Consider the following 21,040-nt stretch of genomic DNA (forward strand, 5'->3'; position numbering starts at 1 on the left):
CTAGTAACATCCAAGGCCTAAATATCATCTGCAAATTTAAGTAATTTATTGACTATTCCTTCATCCACGTCTCTGATGTAAATCGAAAAAGAACAAAGGTCCTAAGACTGAGCCCTAAAGTATGTTTGATTCTACTTTAAACAATGTCCATATTTATACTCATAAGGCAGGCATTCCCTGATTTAAACAAACATCTGACAAACATACCTGAACTATAGCCAGATTTATCTGATTTATTGTTATCAGCATGTGTTCGCTCTGACAGCCCTAAGGAATGATTCATTTGTTTAACAGATCTATGGATTTCTTCCTGTTCTAACTTTTGTGGATGTCCTTTGAATGAATGTGCTTCATCAAGACTTCTCTTGACTACAGGAAAATGATTAATTTGTTCAACACTCCCATGGATTTCTTTCTCTCTTAATGTTTGAGGTTGTCCTCTGAACGGATGTACTTCATGAAAACTTCCCCTGACTGCATAAATCATTATCTCCTGAAAACATAATATTTCAGTTTTTTTCTTCTTTTAAGCAAACATTCTACAATATACAGATGATATTCATTTATCAAACCAAAGATTTCTTCTCCCAAGTTGATTTATTTAAAATAAATGGGAAATATCTGTAGAGTAAGTCAAATTTAAACAGAATAATTTTTCTGTAATCAATGTAATTAATACTATATTAAGATGATCAATAACTGTAAATATTTTTCTATACAAAAAATTACAAAACTAAGCTCTGAAACTAACAAAAAAAGCATAAATTGTCCATTTGAAACTTACTTAACAGGGTGTCATCTGTTTTGCCATCAGAATGATCATTATGAAAGCTCTGTATTGTTTTATAACTATGTATCTTATTCTCACTTTTGTATTGTTTTTATGTTGTATTTCTTCAGGTAATGATATGTACTTCCTAATTTATATTTCATGGGGATATTTTGATTTTAATGTTTCTCTTATTCTCACTTTTGTATTGTTTTTATGTTGTATTTCTTCAGGTAATACGTACTTCCTAATTTATATTTCACGAGGATATTTTGATTTTAATGATTTCTGAAAAAGAAATTTAGCTATTATTATCATAAAAAGTATAAAACAAACATCCATTTTTAGCATTTAAGTTTTAATCAGTTGTCCAGAAACAGATTTTGGTTAACATGTAATTGTTTTGTGTGTAGTCAAATTCTTTCAATTTATGCTATGCAATGATACACGGATTTATATTTTTAAACAAAAAATAAAGACAGCTTGTTCTAACATTACAATTCATATTCTTTACAAAAATTTATGCCATTAAAGTGTGCAAAACACAGCACAACCAATACCTAAAAAAAGTGAAAGTTTAAGAAATGCTTGAATAAACAGAACAGTACTTTTTAACAATACGATTATACATCTGTTCTCATGAGACACAATCCCAAATATATGCTTATTTTCATACTGTTCACTACTGAAAGAATCGACATATTGTATCATACTGAGTAATGTTACATTTTTGCCTGCTACAACACTCATTATAAGGAACTAACCAAAAAACAGGGTAAAATCACTTCATTTTTTATGCAGAATATAGGCAGCATTTACATATTTTGTGTGATTCATACAACATTAGATATTCTGTAATAAACAGTCATGAACCCAACCGTGATGTATATAAAGTTCAGAGAAATGTGTTTGCAAAAGCAATAGGACACATATAGATTCATCATTAATTCTAGGGTTAAGTTATATTAAAATGCCTAAGTAAAGCACAGTAATTTGTTCAGATGATGATGTTTAAGAAAAAGGTAAATAATAATCCTAGTGGAAAACATCTTAAAAGCACCTTAATAAGTACACACACAAAGAAACAACTGAAAAAAAAAGCTACTCATTACAAAATACATAAGTATAAAATACCATAAATATCAAAGATTAAAAAAAGTACAGTTTAATACACACACACAAAGACTCTAAATTACTTTATGGACCACAGAAATGCTACGATCTGGAAGAGAGGGAGAAAATAGTAACATAAATAGTGAACATGAAAGATGTAGAATTAAGAGAAAGAAGCCAGAAGTTATTTTAAAGAGAAAACAAACACAGATTAGAAGCTACTAAGTATAGGACAGGACATCCATTTTGAAACACAAAATAAAACATTTGCCAAATAAGAAAAAGTTGAAGACATATTTTGGTAAAAAATCATCTGATTAATAACAAAAAAAAATAATTTCAACTGGCAAATCTAACAAGTGGAATGCTGATAAAAAAATGTTAATAACAAAAGAACTTTGGTAGAGAAATCTTTCCATTTCACAGATCAGAAAAGCCTTCAACAAGGCTAAAACAACTGTGTTTGTTTTCAGTTTAAAAAAATGCCAAGAGCAATGTGGAACATATTTAATTATAACAAACAAATCAAAAGCTAAAACCACTAGGAACTACAATAATAACCAAGAGTTAAGTCTGAAGTCTCAGAAGCATCTCTTAAAATAGAATATGAATAAATTAATTAAACAAGACCAATCACCTCTTAACATGAATAGATGATAGAATAATTTATAAGTTTTAGACCATAATCAATGACTTAGAGCATTAGATTACAAACTATGGATGAAAGTTCTTCCCTTGAAGATGACATAAAAATGATTGTGTAATTATTTGAATGGATATTTATCATTCTAAGGTAAAAATAATTCTACACAGTGAAAACAAGCCCTGCAAACTTCCCAAACAATCCAGGAGATTGCCACTATAAAGACAAAGCAGAAGATCAAAAATCTAACATTTGAAAGTAGCTTCAGGTTTTTAAGCATTGTAATGACAGATATAGTCATAAATTTCACCCTTCCATAACTAGTTCAGAAAATTTATATATATTTAGAGTTATTCAAGAAAATTTTTCTAATATTCATGTAGGTTTTTGTGCACAGAGTATGATATTCTTGTTAACTGAATGCCCAAAGGTCTTTCAAGTGAAGCTGCAGATGTCAAAACCCTGATACTCCTATCATTTTGGCCTTATGTCTGATCCCTGTGGAGGGGCAAGCTCCTCAGATACTGGTACAGTATGAAATGAGTTATAGATTTATCCACTCTGTAAATGTTGTTTGCAATAATTGGTGACACGTGAAACACTGGATCGTCATATACTAGACTTTTAAGGTTTTGTATGAATGTTTGTGGTTAATCATATTTCCATTTGTTTTAATCCTGTGTTGATGTGTACAGAAAGACTCTCAGACCAGCAAGATACGTACACAATTTTTATGAATAAAAATTTTTACTTGTTCATTAAGCATGTTTCTTTTCTTTGCCATTCATGTTCAATTTATCCTCTGAATAATATTTTTGGATTCTGCATTCTGCAGATATATCTGAATTTATCCATTGGTTATCAGTGAACCTGAATACCACAGCATCCATGAACAGATTTATAACTGGAGTTCTTAAGAGACCTTCAACACTGGCACTTTCTCTGTCCAGTTTTAATTTTAAGAGTCCAATGGTCCAGTAATTAAAGCCTATTAAATACTTCAGTATCCTCAGAACAAGTCCAAACTAATGAAAGGGATAATTCCAAAAAAAAAGGCTAAAATTCTTGAAACACAAACACACAAACAGTGTGACCTTAAAATGACTTATACTTAGAAAACAAGAAGTTTAATTTGAATCTGGATATAAGATAAAGATTACTGGTCTCCAAACTTTTCTCCTTTATAACCACAAATAAATAAACCTATAGATTCTAGAACAAGATGCCTTAAATTGTCTAGAAAAACTATAATATACTCATTTAATGAAAAATCAAAGAGAAGACACTGAAGGCCATTTTTCTTATAATAAATATTTCATATGTATCAAATAATCCCACACAATCTACAAAAACACAAGGAAATCAATACAACTAATAAGAAATAAAAAATAAAACATAAAACTGAGCTCTGAAAGCTCCCCTTGGGAAGCAATTAGTAACAGTCAAAGTGTAAATGAAGACATACACTAACAAAACATAATCATGAGATCCTGATAGATCTAAAAGGTCTGTTCACCACTGTCTGAACATTAAGAACTCATCCCAACTGCAAATCCACAGACTAAATGCCAACTTTGCCATTCATCAAATTCTGATCAAGAGCAGAAACTTAAGGTGCAACAGAATCAGTTAAGCCTTATGGTTGATGTAAAAATCTTAGCCTAAATCAGTTATAATGTACAACATGGTAAAAAACAAAACATGCAATGAAAGTCGAATGATTAGTATAAGTAGAAAACCAATCAATAAAAAGATGAGGACCAATGTTTTGTATGCATAAAAAAAACAAAAAACAAAGGTGCTCAGAAAAATACATGGTCACTGTAAGAACTTCAAGCTGTCTGGAGAAGATTACCAGTTAAAAAAAAAAGGCTAAATGTCAAGATAAGAAAGTGTATACAGTAACACTACAATACGAGTACATTGGCAATAAAACTTTTAAAAATGCATTTTGATCGGATTGTCTTCATGGGCATAACACTGATACTCAATAGATTTTACTTCACATGACTGTGTGCAAGGTAATGATCACAGATGAAAGAGTATCCATGACACCATTAACGTATGTTAAAAACAGGAAAGGTCTGATACAACGAAAGAAGACATTATAGCTTTTTTGTCCATTCAGAGTAAGGTTTACATACTATACAAAATAAAGCTGAATCACATAAATAACTAAAATTCTGTCACAGTGTTCTAAGAATAGGTGTATCAAGGAAAAACAAGAGGTAACTCTTCCAAATTCTTTGAGCTTAAGTATTATATTTTAACTTTTCAATTACCTTGTAGCTTTTTATATGTCAAAGCTACTTTGAAAGTCCATTTTTTTTAGCAAAGACATAATTTATTCAGAGGAAAAATTACTCTACTCTCTCCTTGTATGCAATTTTAACTTTTTTTTTTTGTAATCAACAAATCATATCTTACAGGTTGCTGTGGATCCCCAGGGTTTACATTGGCTAGAATAACTACAAAAGACCCTTGAACATTCACTGCCTGTTCCAAGTTTTCTTTGGCTTGTGCAATGCTCACATCTGTGTCTGGATTTTGAGGTTTTTGGTTTTCAATAAGCATAAATGAAGCAATAATTTGACCCACATTTTCTGAGAATTCAACCTTAAAAAGAAAAACATACAATAATTAAAATTTACCACAAATGCATATTATATAATTCAGTTTCACATACGCTGATCCAAGTAATTAAGGGCATAATTCGAATTCCCCACACTATAGCTATGACAAGGCACATCTGCTATTATTAAATATGTCCATGAAACCCTTGAGTTCATTTCTATATAAAATAAGTGTTAGATGATAAGTCACATGATTTTACAGGCACATTTCATTTGCATACAGAAATGAAGAAAAAACAGTGTGTTCTCAGTTAGCAGTTTAAACAATGATACTATGATTAAAGAGATCCAGGCTGATAGTGAAACATCCCATAACCCCAACAAAGATCTCCGTACATTACCATGATGTTGAAAGCAATAAAGTGGCTAGTGTACTGGCCAAAAATAACAAGCTATTGTACATCCCATTTCTTCTGATTCAGCTCTATCAATTGGTAATTTAGAATGATTGATGTCTCATATAATATGGTTAGCAGATGTGGACTCAGTTAGCCAGATACTTGGAGAGTAGAGACCATTTATAGGGTTTGATAGGTATCTATGTCTTTCTTAGATTCTTTTTCTTTACTAAAATTGCACATTTTAGTGAGAAGAAAAATTCACAATTAATTCAACAGCTATTGTAATTTATTCTTGACAACTTTGCAAAACAAAAGCTATTTAACAATACGGGTTCACAAAAACCAATGAGCCTCAATTTCGCAAATGAAACACCCAGATGACAAATCAGCAGGCAAATGGTTAGAAACAGGTGTCATAAAGATTGAACTTTATGCCAAATGACCAATAGAATATTCCTCTACCTTATTGCTACAATGCATCTCATCTTCAGAAGTGTAAATAACATGTGGATTGGTCTTTGATATGTTGGCAAATTTCTTCCTTGTATATGAATCACTCTTCACATCGCAGCCAGATATGAGATGTATACATGTGTCGATAATGTTCTGAAGCAGATCCAACTCCATTTTCACAAAGGAAAGACATGCATATTGTAGTGGTGGCATAATGGCTTGGGTAGAGATCAATACTGGTGGCCACACTGACATTTAGTTGCTAAGAAATGACACAATGAATGCCAAATGAAATACAGATATGGTCTTATGTGCAGTTAGTCAAAACTTTTTTCTGATGGATGATAATATGTGCTCCCACCATACTACTGTTCAGCAACTTCCTGGAAGAAGAGAGTATAGAGTGAAAGGATTGGCCAGCTCTACCTCTGAACTTGAAACTGGCTGAACATGTACGAGATGCTCTAGGAAGATGTTTAACAGCATGTGATTCACCTGCATGTGGCAATTATGATCTGGATGCAATTTGACGGTAAAGTGACCCACAAAACCTCAGTAGCTCACTGATTCTCTAATTTTAAGCTTGCAATACTAATATATGATTTTCATAAATGTCCAAAGTGGTCATACACCTCATTAACAAATATTTCTTGATCATTTCTTGAGCAACAAAATACTGTAGTACTAAATGAACATTTGTGGATATGGACTTCAACATTGGATATTTGCAAACCAAATTCTGACTTGTATTTTGACACTTGTTATTGCATACAAATAATCTCAGGGATGCCACTGACACTGTTTAACAACAGCAGTACTGTGCCACAACTCTGACAACTTAGTTACTTTGAGTAGTGTAAAATAAATAAAAAAGATATAAATCAATGGTCTAATGTTTTTTCTAAAGATTTTTCTGAAAATTATACCAAGTCTATGATTAGCAGGTTAATTGAAAATGGAAGAAATGGATGTGAAAATTAATTCATATAAAAATGGGTGTGAAAGAAATTGCAGAACAAATTAAGCTAGATTTAGAATTTAATGATAAGATTTTAACTGCATATCAGCTTCCTACAATTAAACATACACACAAAAACTACATAATAGTTAGGAAAGAGTTTGTACTGTTTTAGTTTTACTCATAATGACTACTGTATCTAATTCTTGAACACACATTGATACTAAGATGGCTTTTAATTTATATTAAACAAATAGATCACCAGTTAATAAACAGTAATGGTCTAAAAAATGCATCAGATTGTCATTAACTTGTATATTAAAACCATCATGTTATTCACAACATTGATGATGACCTTGCGACTGGTTTGAAATCCGCATAATTTTATTTATCTATAACTGTTACACTTCCAGGACATAGTTGTGGCTTAAAAGATAATTTCATAATTGTCATTTTAGTTTATTGACATGTCTACTTAGAATTCTGAAAATAAAAAATTTTATTACGAGTTTTTTTTTACCATTAGCCAAGAATCTCCCATAATGTTTTATTGAATCATTGAGCCACAACTATGTCCTACACTACAGAGTGCCAGATTAACCATTAAGTTACACACAACATAAAATATAAAGATATGAAAGCACTTTAATTAATATATCTTTAGTTAGCTTGAGAAAAAAACATTACTCTGCAAAACATTCTTTAGAGCTTTTACATTATAAAACAATAGTAAAATTAGCATTTTCAAGAATATATATTCTAATGGATTATTGTTGTTCATGGGTGTTAGTCGATTAGCCACCACAAGTCTTCAGTTTTAAAAAATACAAAAAAGAGAGTGCAACTGTTAATAAAGTACTAAAAACATTAAAATACACTACATATAAATATTAATAATCAAATTAGGATTAAAAATGAAATTAAACAGAAACAGTGAACATGAAAGTCTTAAAAATAGTGAATGCCCTAAAAATTTGCATAAATTGTATGAATATTTTAGGGTGAAATAATGAAGACATTATTTGAAATAAAAAATTATGAAACTGTTTAACTTTCTCAAAAATGCTTTATTATATCACACTTACTATGTGTGTGTACATATAATAATAAGATAATGTCCTATTTCTTTAGTTTTTAGTATGTTGCATTAAACGAAACAGAGAACTTCTCGGAGAGTAAAGATTAATGTAACAGAAAGAAAATTACACAATATTTGATTTTAATAGTATTTAAAAGTTGTTTTTTTATATTAAATTTTCAACAAATGATTTTCAAGTTGCACTAAACTAAAAGCTTTCAATAACTCATTCACAGTTTCATACCCTGAAATCTTGAACTTGCAGAACTGAACCAAGTTGACTAAACTCTCGTATTGAATATCTAGCTGCATCCACAAAATCTCTTTTTCTGTCTTTAATTAATTCGCGGTAGGTGCCTTCAAAGATCACATAAAAAATAAGTACATTTTTATCATAACAATGCATGCAATATTTTGTGACAAGAGGAGGATAATAAGTAACCACATGTGAAGGAAGATATTTAACTCTATACATGATAATAGAGAAACATTTTCATGAAGTACTTTATTTATAAGTGTATAAGAAAAGGAGTATTCAAAGTAACCTATATTTTTGAATTGTGATTTATTTGTTAGCTAGAGGAAGCTACAGGTTGTAAATGATGATGTTAAGTAGGCTGCCTTAGAACTTTATAGGTAGTCTACCTAATGTCATCATTTATGACCTGCAGCTCCTTCTAACTAACAAATAAATCACATCCAAAATATAGCTTACAATGCTTCAAATATCAAACTTATATTAAGATACATGTGGAAAAAGATTTTAATGAGGCATTTATTTGTTGTTTATTTATTTTAAAATTTCTGAAAGCTTATAACACTACAAATCAGGTTTTGATACTTACAGTGGGCACAGCACAGATAGTCCATTGAGATTAATAAAAAAACAAACACTTTGAAATTTTCATAAATCTAAAATATCTAAAAATTTTCATAATATGATTTAATAGTTCTATATAGAGTATAATACTACAAACAATTAATTGTCGTTTTTCACTTACAACAAATCAACTTATCACGCTCGTTTATTTGTTGTGTTGATCATCTTTATTAATCATTAATAACACAAAAGACTTTAAATTCTTAAGCCTTTCTTAAGTATGTAATATTTTTCATAAACAAATCACATTGGAGTTTGCAAAAAAAATTATTTAAGTAGGAAAGCAAAATGTTTAATAGTTCAGACTTTTACTGCTAAGACTGGAATCTAAAAGAAGCTTATTAGCCCATCCAGGATGTCCCTTCCAGCTCCCAACTATAACCACCCCTTACTACTCATGTATTCATCCAATGTTTTCTTGAACTCAGTTAAATTTTCTGCCTCCAACAACCTTGAAGGCAACTCATTCCAAAATCCAACCACCCCATTTGAAAAGTAATACTGTCTAAACTGCAGATGACTCCCACTCTGCCAAAATTTGAATTTAAAGCTTCTTGTCCTATTGTTTTCACTGCTAAACACAAAAAAGTTTGATGGATTTATTTTATCAATAACTTTAATAATCTTAAACACTTCAATAAAATCCTTTCTGAACCTCCTCCTCTCCAGAGAAAACAATTCAATGGCCTTCTTGAGGAAGGGAGCCCAAAACTGTACACAGCACTCTAAATGAGGCCTTACAAATGATCTATACAGTGAAACAATAATATCCCTTGTCTTGTATTCACAATATTTCTATAGATGCTACCAAAAATCCTATTAGCTCTATTGATAGCTACAATACACTGTTTAGATGACTTAAGTGATTTTACAATCACAACACCAAGATCATTTTCTTCAACCACAGTATTTAATGTATTCCCATTTAAATTGTAAAAACCGACATGCATCACCTTACATTTTGGATAGTTAAACATCATCTGCCACGTACTGGCCCAATAAATCAAATGATCTAAATCTCCCTATAAGTCTGCAGCATCTTTGATAGTTAGTCATTTACAAACTTCAAAATTTTTTTTAGTCATTCCAGAGTCAATATCATTAATACAAATCACAAGCAGCAGAGGACCCAGCACAGAGCCCTGAGACACACCGCTTGTAACTGTAATCCAGTCAGACCTAACTCCATTTATTACTACTCTCTGCTTTCTACTCTCCAGCCAATTTTCTATCCAACTTAATAACATTTCCCCCACACCCACAGATTTAATTTTTGTAGCAAGTCTTTTGTGAGGTTCCTTATCAAATACTTTCTGAAAATTAAGGTAAGCTAAATACACAGTATTTCCTTCATCAACTCTTGCAGTAACATCCTAAAAGAATGTCAAAAGATTTGTTAAACAATATCTTCCCTTAGTGAAACCATGCTAGCTCTTTGACACTATATCAAACTGCTTTAACTGACTCTGCAATGCACCTTTAATCACAATCTCCAAAACCTTTCCAACTACTGATGTAAGACTAACTGGCCTATAATTGCCTAGACAATGTTTATCACCTCCTTTAAATACTGGACTAACATTAGCCAACTTCCAATCTTCTAATACTCTTCCACTACTCAATGACCTATAAAAAATATTAGCTAGCAGTTCACAAATATAATCTTTAAGTACTTTTAAAACTCTAGGATAAAAGTTGTCTGGTCCAGGGGATTTATTAATTTTAAGGTTTCCCAACTTTTATCTTACAATTTCAGAACTTAAAATGATATCTTTCACATCAATATTCTTCCCATACATTAAGTGCTCTGGTGGAGGCATAATACTTGTATTTTCCTTCATAAAAACTGAAGAGAAGATATAATTTAATAAGTTTACCATCTTATAATCTTCCGAGATAAGCTCCCCACTATCATTTTTTAAGAGGCCCAATCCTCATCCTAACATTTTGCTTACCCATCATATACCTAAAGAATTCCTTAAAGCCTTTTGATCACATTCCTTTATAAGGGATACAATATGAATATTTGATTCCTTCAAATAGTAAAACAATTAAGCAAAATAATACAGTAATACTTCTGTTAACAAACCCTCTTGGAACAAAGCTCATTTATATTGCAAAAAAATAAATTAAATAAATCTTCAGAAATCATGTGAGGCGATTCCAAAGAGTAAAATTTTAAATGCAACACATGCTCTGCAAATGCAACCGAGAGGGGTGTGTTTACATTATCAATAACAAATCAGTGAAGAAGTTTGGAAGTCTTCCCTCTCCTGCCCACCACTGCTTGAGCTTGGTAATGTAATCATGTTTTTTGCAGTGATAAAGTGATTTTTATTACCCCCATTATGTTATACATATGACCTTCTAGTGTTAATGGCTAGGCAAAAAGTGCAGCATAAATCCATTTTTTCGAAACAAAACTGCAAATCATAAGTGCTGTTAACATAGTGCTAGCTCTGAGAGAAGTCAATACTGAGTATTATTTTATTGGTTTATTATTTTGTTTAATGTATTTTTTAATGTGTATTTCTTTTTTTAATGCATATTACATGTTTTCAGGCACATTATAACCTTATTTTGTTTGTATTTAATGATGTTTTACTATTGTACTTCTCTTCTCTGAAGTTCTAGAACACATCCCTATGCCTCCAATGTTATATCTACCTCTAGTAACGAAATGTCTAACAACAAAGTGGCATCATGGAATGAAAATACTTCATTACCAGAGGTATTACTGTGTCCACTTTCAAAGAGTTAGAAACAATGTAAATAACTGCCTAATCTATGAAATGGTTAACTTATATGTATGTAGTGATTCTTGAATGTAAAGTACTCTTGCTAGGCTATCAGTCTAATGACCTTTATATCAACATAAATCATTCAAATTAAAAAAAAAAATTTTACAAAGTTACAGTTTGTTTAGAAGTAGTCATTCAGCCATTATAATGTCCACGGTTAAGCTGCTTTATTTACTAAGTAACTCAGGCAAATTATTAAATAAAAGTACAAACAGTTTTATCTTACATTTAATGGTTATTAAAATTTGGCATTTACACAGGCACACAAGTTTAGTCATTTGGGGTTTTTGAAGACATTTCTGGAAAAAAACTAAGCATCTGATTATTATTTTTAATGGTCAAATGAGAGAACAAATAGCATAAACTTTTTAATACTGCGATATTAACTCTTAAATTAAAAAAACTTTAATTCAGAGCCTTTAGATGATTTCAACGCTAATACATACGTTTGAAGAGCATTAGGAAGTACTTTCGATGGGACTTCTCTGCACATGAACTAATATCATAAACAGATAGTGAAGGCTGACGTGGCTTGAATTTAAAAAAATTGTGTTCTACAAAGTCTTCTATTAGGTTATTCTCCGAATCCTGTAAAGACAGTTAATGTCACTATTAAATTTTTATCCAGCTTTTGGAAGAATTCCTGCTATCTTCAGCAATTCTTCTCTAAGACTAAAATCTAATTGATGCTTAATAGGTTTTACAAACTTGCACAAATTCTGAATCTTATTTTAGAAACTTTTTAATAGCCCTATTTTGAAGTGTTCTTCTAAATTGAAATATTACAACCAATTTTTTAAAGTAAATAAGTTATTGTACTAATTATTTGAAGTGATACAATTATATTCTTATAAATCTTCAACAAAATTATTATTCTTTCTCTCAGTTACACTGTATTGTAACATAGTTTGAAATTATCTCCATGTTTAGTTATAACACAGTTTTTATAAGCTTAGTATCTATAAGCAGTAGGTCCTGTTTATAATTACTTTTTTCATATAACATTCAAATTGACAAATACTATAGAGAAGGATAAATTCATGCTTCAAATGTATATTACAAAGTACAGTCTTACACAGTTTCATTATTTGAGAACTATTCTTAGTTGTGAAATCTATAAAACATTCTGCAGTATGTAGCTCTGAAAAACATGGAAAAAAAAAGCTTGCAGTTACAATTCAATCTCTTAAAAATTGGAAATATTTCCCATTTTCCAGACTTAAAACAAATATATTTGCCAGATTTGCAGGTAAAACACTAAAACATCTAAGTGATTGATTGAGAAAACATAATAGAAAATTACCTTTTCTTTAAAGATTTTCTTCTTAAGACTTGTTAATACTCTAACAAAGTTTATTACGAGACATTAAAATTTCACACAGATACAAAAAAAAAATGTCAAGAAATTAATAGTGACCTAAATCACTTCTTTATATAAGATAATATCAAATAACTGACAGGTATTTTTCATCAAAATAAAAATTTTATGCAAATTACAAGACCAACCACGTCACTTGAGGTTTATACAAATATTATATCTTAGATATAATGAACTCGTTTGACATCCTAACAAGATTAACTCCTTACCAATTGGAACAGTGTTTGTGTTTCTCTGACAAGAATCTGAAAAAGTTCATCTTCATCAGAATCTGAATGCCAGTCTTCCTGGAACATAAATAATAGATACAAATTTCTCATTACAATTAGGTAAAAAAGTAGTGTTGTCAAGAAATAGCACAACAGATTTTAAAAAAATTGGTGATTTATCACTTCTTTTATTAAACAGTTTCTCTGTTCTACACCTTCAATAGATTAACAATAATTTTCATACAAATCTTGGTCGTTTTAATAGACTCATATTTGTATACATACAGAAACTAGTTACTATTAAAGTAGCTCAAAATGCACCTTTCACAATGTTCTTAAAGCTTTTAAATATTATTGAACTATGACCACACAGTTCAAGAAAGTGGTAAATTATGAAATCATAAATTACAAAATGTATGCAGAGGGTGTAATTTTAGATTATTTACAAGTGTTTCAGTAGTACCAAAAGACAAACTGTGCATCAATGAGCACGTTGAATTATTACAACTGGTCTTTGGTATTTCAATTATCTTTTGAACATGAGTGAGACACTCCAACTTTCTTGTTAAAAAAAAAACAATGTTGATTGGGAATAATTTTCAACAGAATTTCTCAATGAATTACTAGAACTTATGATTTAACTGAAGTGCAAGAAATATGCTGAAATGTACTTTAAAGAAGTTGCTGTGCAATAAAAAAAACTTACATTGCAAAAGTAATTATTGTTTTCACTTTGGTAATGCATCTGCTAAACTTAGCTACTGATATTAGAAGTACATAATCTAAGGAAGTGTGAGATGCAAATCACATTTCAAAAGCAAAAAAATAATTCCATAACAGGTTTCAAGAGCAGAGAAAAAGAAGAGATTAAATGAAAATTATTATTTGCTCATCTCCGCAACCATCCAAAATGGTTGTTTTTTTCATACTCAGGCAATGTTATACATAGGCCATCTCACTAGCCATCCATAATTTTGAACTGATAAACTAGAGGGTGATTTTCTTTCAGCAATGGGACATGAACCATGGACTGACACCTCTTCTAATCCACAATTCAGTTTGGCACACTAACCACTAAGTCCCACCTGGCTCAAAACCACTGGAATACAAAATTCAAAAACATCAATTATGTTTTCACCACTGCTCTTCATTCGTTTGATAGAAAATGTTATCTCTTCAAATACCAAGCTGAAAGAATCCTTTCATAGAATACTGAGTATATATATAATTGAATGCTGTGTAATGAAAATTCTGTATAATTTATAAATAGAAATAAAATTTAATTGAGACTGAATAGTTCATTAATAATATTAATGATTATTTAGTTAGCAGTTTTACTTGTAAAATAAACCCAGTGGTCAATAGCCAAAGATTACAGGAAATACATTTGATACTATAATAACATTATGAACCTCAATGAAACTAAACTCACTATTTTTTTACAGAACATAAAAGGACAATGGAAAGGTTTAAAATCAACAATCAATGAGCATATTATGAATTTATACAAACAATGTACCACTGAAACTGTTTTGGGATAAACAGAGAAGGTACACAAGATGACTCACTTTCCTGCTCTTTCAACATGGTTACCGATGATTTATTTCATAAGATCAACCAAAATATATGTGAAATTTTAAAGGATTTCTATCAGTACACTATGCTTTACAATGATGTTGCCTTTCTGAGTTTTGAAGTTGAAATGACTTTTCTGATTGGAAATGCAAGAGACATTTTTAGCAAACAACGCTTGAAGATCAATTCTAGAAAATATATTACCATCTCTATGAAATCTTAAGTCAGGCATTACACATTACTATTACTCAAGACATATTTATAAATAAGTAATGCCTTTAATAAAGAATTACAACCAACAGAGTTGAAATCTTATTTAGGAATGCTGTTTTCAAGCATATGTAAATCTATTTCCAGTATTTGCTTGACCAAACTCAAGACTCACAAATATTGTAATTCTGCATTAAAATCACACCAGAAAATTATTCAAATTAAATTTTACATAGTCTGTTTTCTAGTTTCATTAATTAGACGTACAGATTCAAACAAGGCAGAAAAAAAGAGACATAAGCATTTTTAAACGTACTTCTCTACTTCCTCATTATTTTACAGTAAATAATTCTTAAGTCTAAAAAAAGCAGTTATAAAATAGCAAGGATTCAACTCTTAAGATTCCTGAGTATTATCAGTTTTATGGAAGTTAAGAAATGACAGCTTACATTTCAGTATACGAAGAAAATGGTCCCAAACATGTATAATGGCACGTAATGCTTGTCTGGATTTCAGCATAAAGCTACACAATGGGTTACCTGCCCACCAAGAAGAACCCAACCCTAGCACTCAGCTTCATACTTACCACTAAGACAACAGGGATTGGCACATACAGTATGAGCTTGTGAGAAGTAAAGAAATCACTTATCTATCAGCTGTTACCTATATTTTTAGTGGTTACTCCTTCATTTCTTTTCCTAAATTATGTTATGAACTTTCTCTCAACTAGAGCTAATATGTACAGGGATAGAGCTCACTATGATAAACATTTTGCAACAGGGTGTTTATGAAGAACTGATAAGTTAGCTCATCTCAATAGTTGTTGCTCAGTTACAAATCTTGCTACCTTGCACATATGACAAAAGAGCATGGAGAAACTATGAATATAGACTGTTATGAAGGTTTACCCCCCACAATCTTTTGGGTCATTATACAAAATTACTTATAGAATTGCTAAAAGGCTATGTTAACCCTATAACAACAACACCACTTTTAAAACCCTTTCTACACATGTTACTAAGTAACATTCAAAATTCAATTAAACCACTTTACTGTCTATGTATTTTAATGAAATTATTATTACCAAGTACATTATAATTCAAAGCTCAATTTTTATTCCTTTATTTCAAAAGAAACCTCTGAAATATTTTTTTTAAACTTGAGTTTTGACATCTCATTACACACTCGCAGTTACGATCCTCAACCTTAAGAGCTGGTATAAAAGAAACTATATATATGTAAAGTAGACAATCTCTCCAAGACATTGAAAGTACAGTATAGGAGGTTGTTTCCAAGAACTTATCCCACCTGCAAAATAGAAGCTGTGTTGCTAAGCGACAGTTTAAATTGGATGGCATGCTTATAACCAATAGAAAGAGCAGGTTTTCTGTTGGAATGTCACTAAATTAACAGTAAATGTACATGTATATATCCATTTACAAACGAGGTGAAATAAAACTTAGTCCAATGTTGAGAGCAGGGTCCCTAGCACTTGGCTAGTTTCTCTCACCTTATACATATTTTGATAAACAGTCAAATTGTATTTAGGTCTTACTTTTATATTTTAGTTAATTATGTATTATTTCTGTTTCAAAATATATATTCCAAAGGTTTAATGATTATTTATGGTTTTCTACTCATCGTTTCACTGGTCATGCATCATAAAAAGAGGCAAGAGCAAATATTATGCCATAGGCTAAAATGGACTCTCTGCCTATTGTAACGTTACATTGCCTGCAGAGACTTGTTGAATTGTGGAAACATAAATAATAAAAGATAAAGAATTGGAAAGGAAAATAAAACATAACAAATAACAAACTTGTGAAAAGGTAAAGACTTGAAATTATGCATATGAACCAATGAAAATATTTTAAGATTATTCAACAAAGAGTTGAAAGGTATGTATATATTTTTATTTCTTAATTTTAAACGTTTTATTGCACTGTACACTGATGATAAATTGCTATAGTTAGTGATATGGTAGAGAAAGTGGAAAATAAAAAAAAATATTTACCTTAAAAAACTTATGATAATCATTTAGGAGGTTCTAGAGATTATGCATGTGAAAACTGTAAGATAGTAAAAAGTATTTTTATACCCAACATGAAAAACACCTTGCAGGTGAACTACTCAGAGTCTGAGTTCAAATAACTACATTAAATAATTAATTTTTATAAGAAATAGTAGAAAAATCCAAAATTAAATATTTTTTCTCAAACTAAACACTTTTATGAAAATTCTTGTTAAACTTAAAACAATTTTTTCCTCTCATTTTATTTTTGGAATGAAATATAATGAGAGTTACATAATGTGCTTCACTTTCGGGCATGTCGTTGTTATCGGGTTAAAGTTGGTATACTACAAGAGCAAACATACCTTCAAGAACTGATAAATATCAGTGATTTGGAAATAATATTTCGCGGCCTTGTCTAGTGGATGTAAAACCTAAGTGCAATTACAATGAGACACTTATTCTTGAAGGAATGAAAATGTGAATATAAGTATACAAATCTTTTACTGCACATGTATTTATATTACTTAGGGGCACAATATTAATTGAACAAGACGAGTTCTTATACTTAAATATGCATAAAGATCATGCTCTTTATCTTCAGTATTAAAGATTGATATAACTACTGAGGTGCAATTGAAGATTGAGCATAAGACACAACACCCTACTTCTTGAAAATCTTATTTTGTTGTTAAATATAAAGAAAAACTTACTGTGCTAAAGTAAAATTCTTGGTATTCTTGTGAAAAAGTGTTATTTTCTAACTTTGTTGCCTTTTTTCCACTCCAGACATCACATTTAATTCTTCTTGCATAATACTGAAATATAAAATTTGTGAAAACAATTATACACAATGCTTAATATTCATAAATTATATATGTGTTTGTGAGTTTTAGAGTTGCAGATTTTGAGTTTGAAAAATATTTCAAAATGTTTAACACAAAACTAAAACTCTTCAACAAATAACATTAAATGATCTACACACAACTTGTCCTGGTTAATTCTTAAGAAGAAACACTTCATGCATCTCAATATACTTTACACCAATTCATTTTTTGTTATAAACATTAACAATATCACAATACATTTTATATTAGCAATAGCAACATTTATGGAAACACTTTTAAAAACATAAAACAGAAATGTATTTGCATGTTTAAAATACTTTCTGGTTTTTCCTGAGAGTTTTATTAAGCTTTTTATAAAATGAAAAAGTTCAAACAACATTAGTTAAAAAGTATAACTCAAATGACCTCAAGAGATATGTACTTACTTTACCCTTGTAATTAAGGTTTTCAGGATCTAATCCAAACAGTTCATCAGGTGATGCCAATTTAAGTTTATCCGGATCACTTGATACTAAAAATATCTCTCTGCTAATGGGTTGTTCAACACATAAACCTGTTGATTTCTGAGTGACATACATCAAACCTTGTCAAAAATAAAGTTTGTTTAAATACATTTTCTGGTGTTCACAAGAACAGTACAATATTAAAAGACACGCACGCTAATATTTCATAACCATACTGCATATACACAAAATTAGGATGACTATATTACCGAGTTTCTTGGGTTGTAGTACAGTAAACTAAAGGAATTTGATACAAGTATTTGTCAAGTACAAATGAATGTTGTCAAAAATGTCTTTATGCATATGTACTATAAGCAAATATTTAACAGTTCATTTTGCTAATCCTAAGTTTCTCAAATTCGTAATCAGTCTAAAACTGATTCAGAGAATACTTGAGATATTAACACTTCAGTGTAGTTTATGTAGTATATTCAACTAAAAACGAATTCAAAATAAATTATTCTTATAATATTATACTGTTACCTTAAATTTTCATATGTCAACAACATGTAAAGCTTGTTGACCCTTAATTATTGTTGGTGGATAATTTTAAATCAGTATTAAGAAGATATATATATATATACACACACACACATATCATACTTGAATAGTTCTCAAATGTTTTAGTTTAAAGCCCTCACAATACCTTAGACATGACATTTCGGTTGAGAATCCCATTCTGTGATTTAATGCTCTGAGATACCTTACTGTCATTTCAATTTATTATTTAAAAAAAACAATAACAAAAAACCTTCAAGCATAAACCACATTGGGTAGTCATATTTTAAATAAAATATGATCTTAAAATGTACTGAGACCATCTCACGGATCTCAGTTCGGGAACTACTTTAATATTTGATGCCATAGGAGGACCACCAATAATTTATAATTCATAATAAAATTCATGATTCATAAAATTTCAAAGGGACAAAAAGGAACTTATTAGTCCATTAGCCATCAAGGATGTCCCTTCCAGTTCCCAACTATAACCACTCATTACTACTCATGTATTCATCCAATCTTTTCTTGAACTCAGTAAAATTTTCTGCTTCCACCATCCTTGAAGGCAGCTCATTCCAAAAGCCAACCACCCTGCTTGAAAAGTAATACTGTCTAAACTGCAGATGACTCCTACGCTGCCAAAATTTGAATTTATGCCCCTTTGTTCTATTGTTTTCACTGCTAAACACAAAAAAAGTTTGATGGATCTATATTATCAATACCCTTAATAATCTTAAACACCTCAATCAAATCCCCTCTGACCCTTCTCCTCTCCAGAAAAAACAAGTTTAAAGATTTTAATCTCTCCTCATAGGACAATCCCACCATCCCAGGTATCATCCTAGTGGCTCTTCTCTGAACCTTCTCCAACAATTTGTGCAGTAATGCATTTGAAAAAAATTTGGAGGTGGAGTTTGAACAAGTAATTTTTATATAGAAGTTACTTTCAGTGACTTTAGTTAGGGATGATGGAACCTAATCTTTTGGTCAGCTCCAGGTAAAAGATGAGTGATTTTTATAACACATTAGTGGTAGACACCATGTTTAAACTATTATTAATAAACTTATAATATAAAGATTTACTTTTATGACAAACTAATAATTGTAAATTATCTACAGTATTTTTGATTGATGGTCACAATCAACCTCACAGAGACATCATATTTTCTGCTTCTCAATTACATTGCACATTTCAGGTTTAGTTTGTATACCACACAAGGAATGAAGTTTTGGTTAAAGTTTTAAAATATTATGCTATGTTTCTATTTCCACTGAAACAAACAAGTGTATTATTTTACTAGTGATATACATAGAGAAAGCAAGTTATTTAACAGTAAATTCCACATTGTAACCCTCCAATTTGTTGCATTCAATTTCTTCTACTGGTTTCATGACTTCAAAGGTCACTCTTCAGGAAATAGTTTTACTTATTATTTATATATATATAAATAATTTACATTTTATTGAGAATGAATGTAACAAAAACAATTACATTTCCAATAATAAATGCAAAATTTAAATTTACTAGTCAGAATAATATTTAGAATAACACTAAACAATAAAGTTGTTAAAACACTAATAACAGGTTTTAAATATGCTGCTTTATTAAAACCTTAAACCCATTTTATATTTAGCCCAGGATTACTATAAGCTAACTAAAAAAAAAAGGGAGAACAAAAACAAAATCAGAAAACTTTTATAAATTTACAAAATATACTCACCAGATTTAAAATCTAAAACAGATGACACCACAGAAGAATCTTTGAATAAGCTCCAAAGTGTAAGGGTTGCCAGTGAAGGAACAAAATCAACACGAGCTAACTGTTGGTCAAAGTCATACCATATCTGTTGAAGGTAAAAATAACATAGTTTAGAGGTTAGTATTTGTGTGTTAAGTACTTTAAAGATTTAGTCAATATTAACTATCATCACATCTAACTTTATTGTAAAGTAATAAATGTTGGAAAAAGCTTAAGTGAAAAACAATAGCTAATAAATAATATTAATTTTGATTAATGTTAACACTTTAGCCAGTAAGCGAATGTTAACAAAATTTGGCACACTACCAGTAAACATTACAATACTTTCATACCCAAAATATCTAATTAGGAAATAAATATAAATTATGCCTCTTTC

At 30.2% G+C, this 21,040-nt stretch overlaps 1 protein-coding gene across 1 annotated transcript in view; it reads right to left on the reverse strand.

The window, feature by feature from the left end:
• Positions 1-21,040, reverse strand: part of LOC106478836 — a 58,282-nt gene that overhangs the window by 3,217 nt on the left and 34,025 nt on the right. The window contains exons 9-16 of the mRNA XM_022382530.1: positions 20,626-20,749; positions 18,326-18,483; positions 17,766-17,870; positions 13,257-13,334; positions 12,116-12,257; positions 8,233-8,345; positions 4,953-5,141; positions 208-493 (exon numbers count right to left, since the gene is read on the reverse strand). Of these exons, the coding sequence (XP_022238238.1) occupies positions 208-493; positions 4,953-5,141; positions 8,233-8,345; positions 12,116-12,257; positions 13,257-13,334; positions 17,766-17,870; positions 18,326-18,483; positions 20,626-20,749 (1,195 nt within the window). The remainder of the gene's footprint in view (positions 1-207; positions 494-4,952; positions 5,142-8,232; positions 8,346-12,115; positions 12,258-13,256; positions 13,335-17,765; positions 17,871-18,325; positions 18,484-20,625; positions 20,750-21,040) is intronic.

The sequence above is a fragment of the Limulus polyphemus genome, unplaced genomic scaffold (assembly GCF_000517525.1).
Source record: "Limulus polyphemus unplaced genomic scaffold, Limulus_polyphemus-2.1.2 Scaffold254, whole genome shotgun sequence".
Lineage (NCBI taxonomy): Eukaryota > Metazoa > Arthropoda > Merostomata > Xiphosura > Limulidae > Limulus > Limulus polyphemus.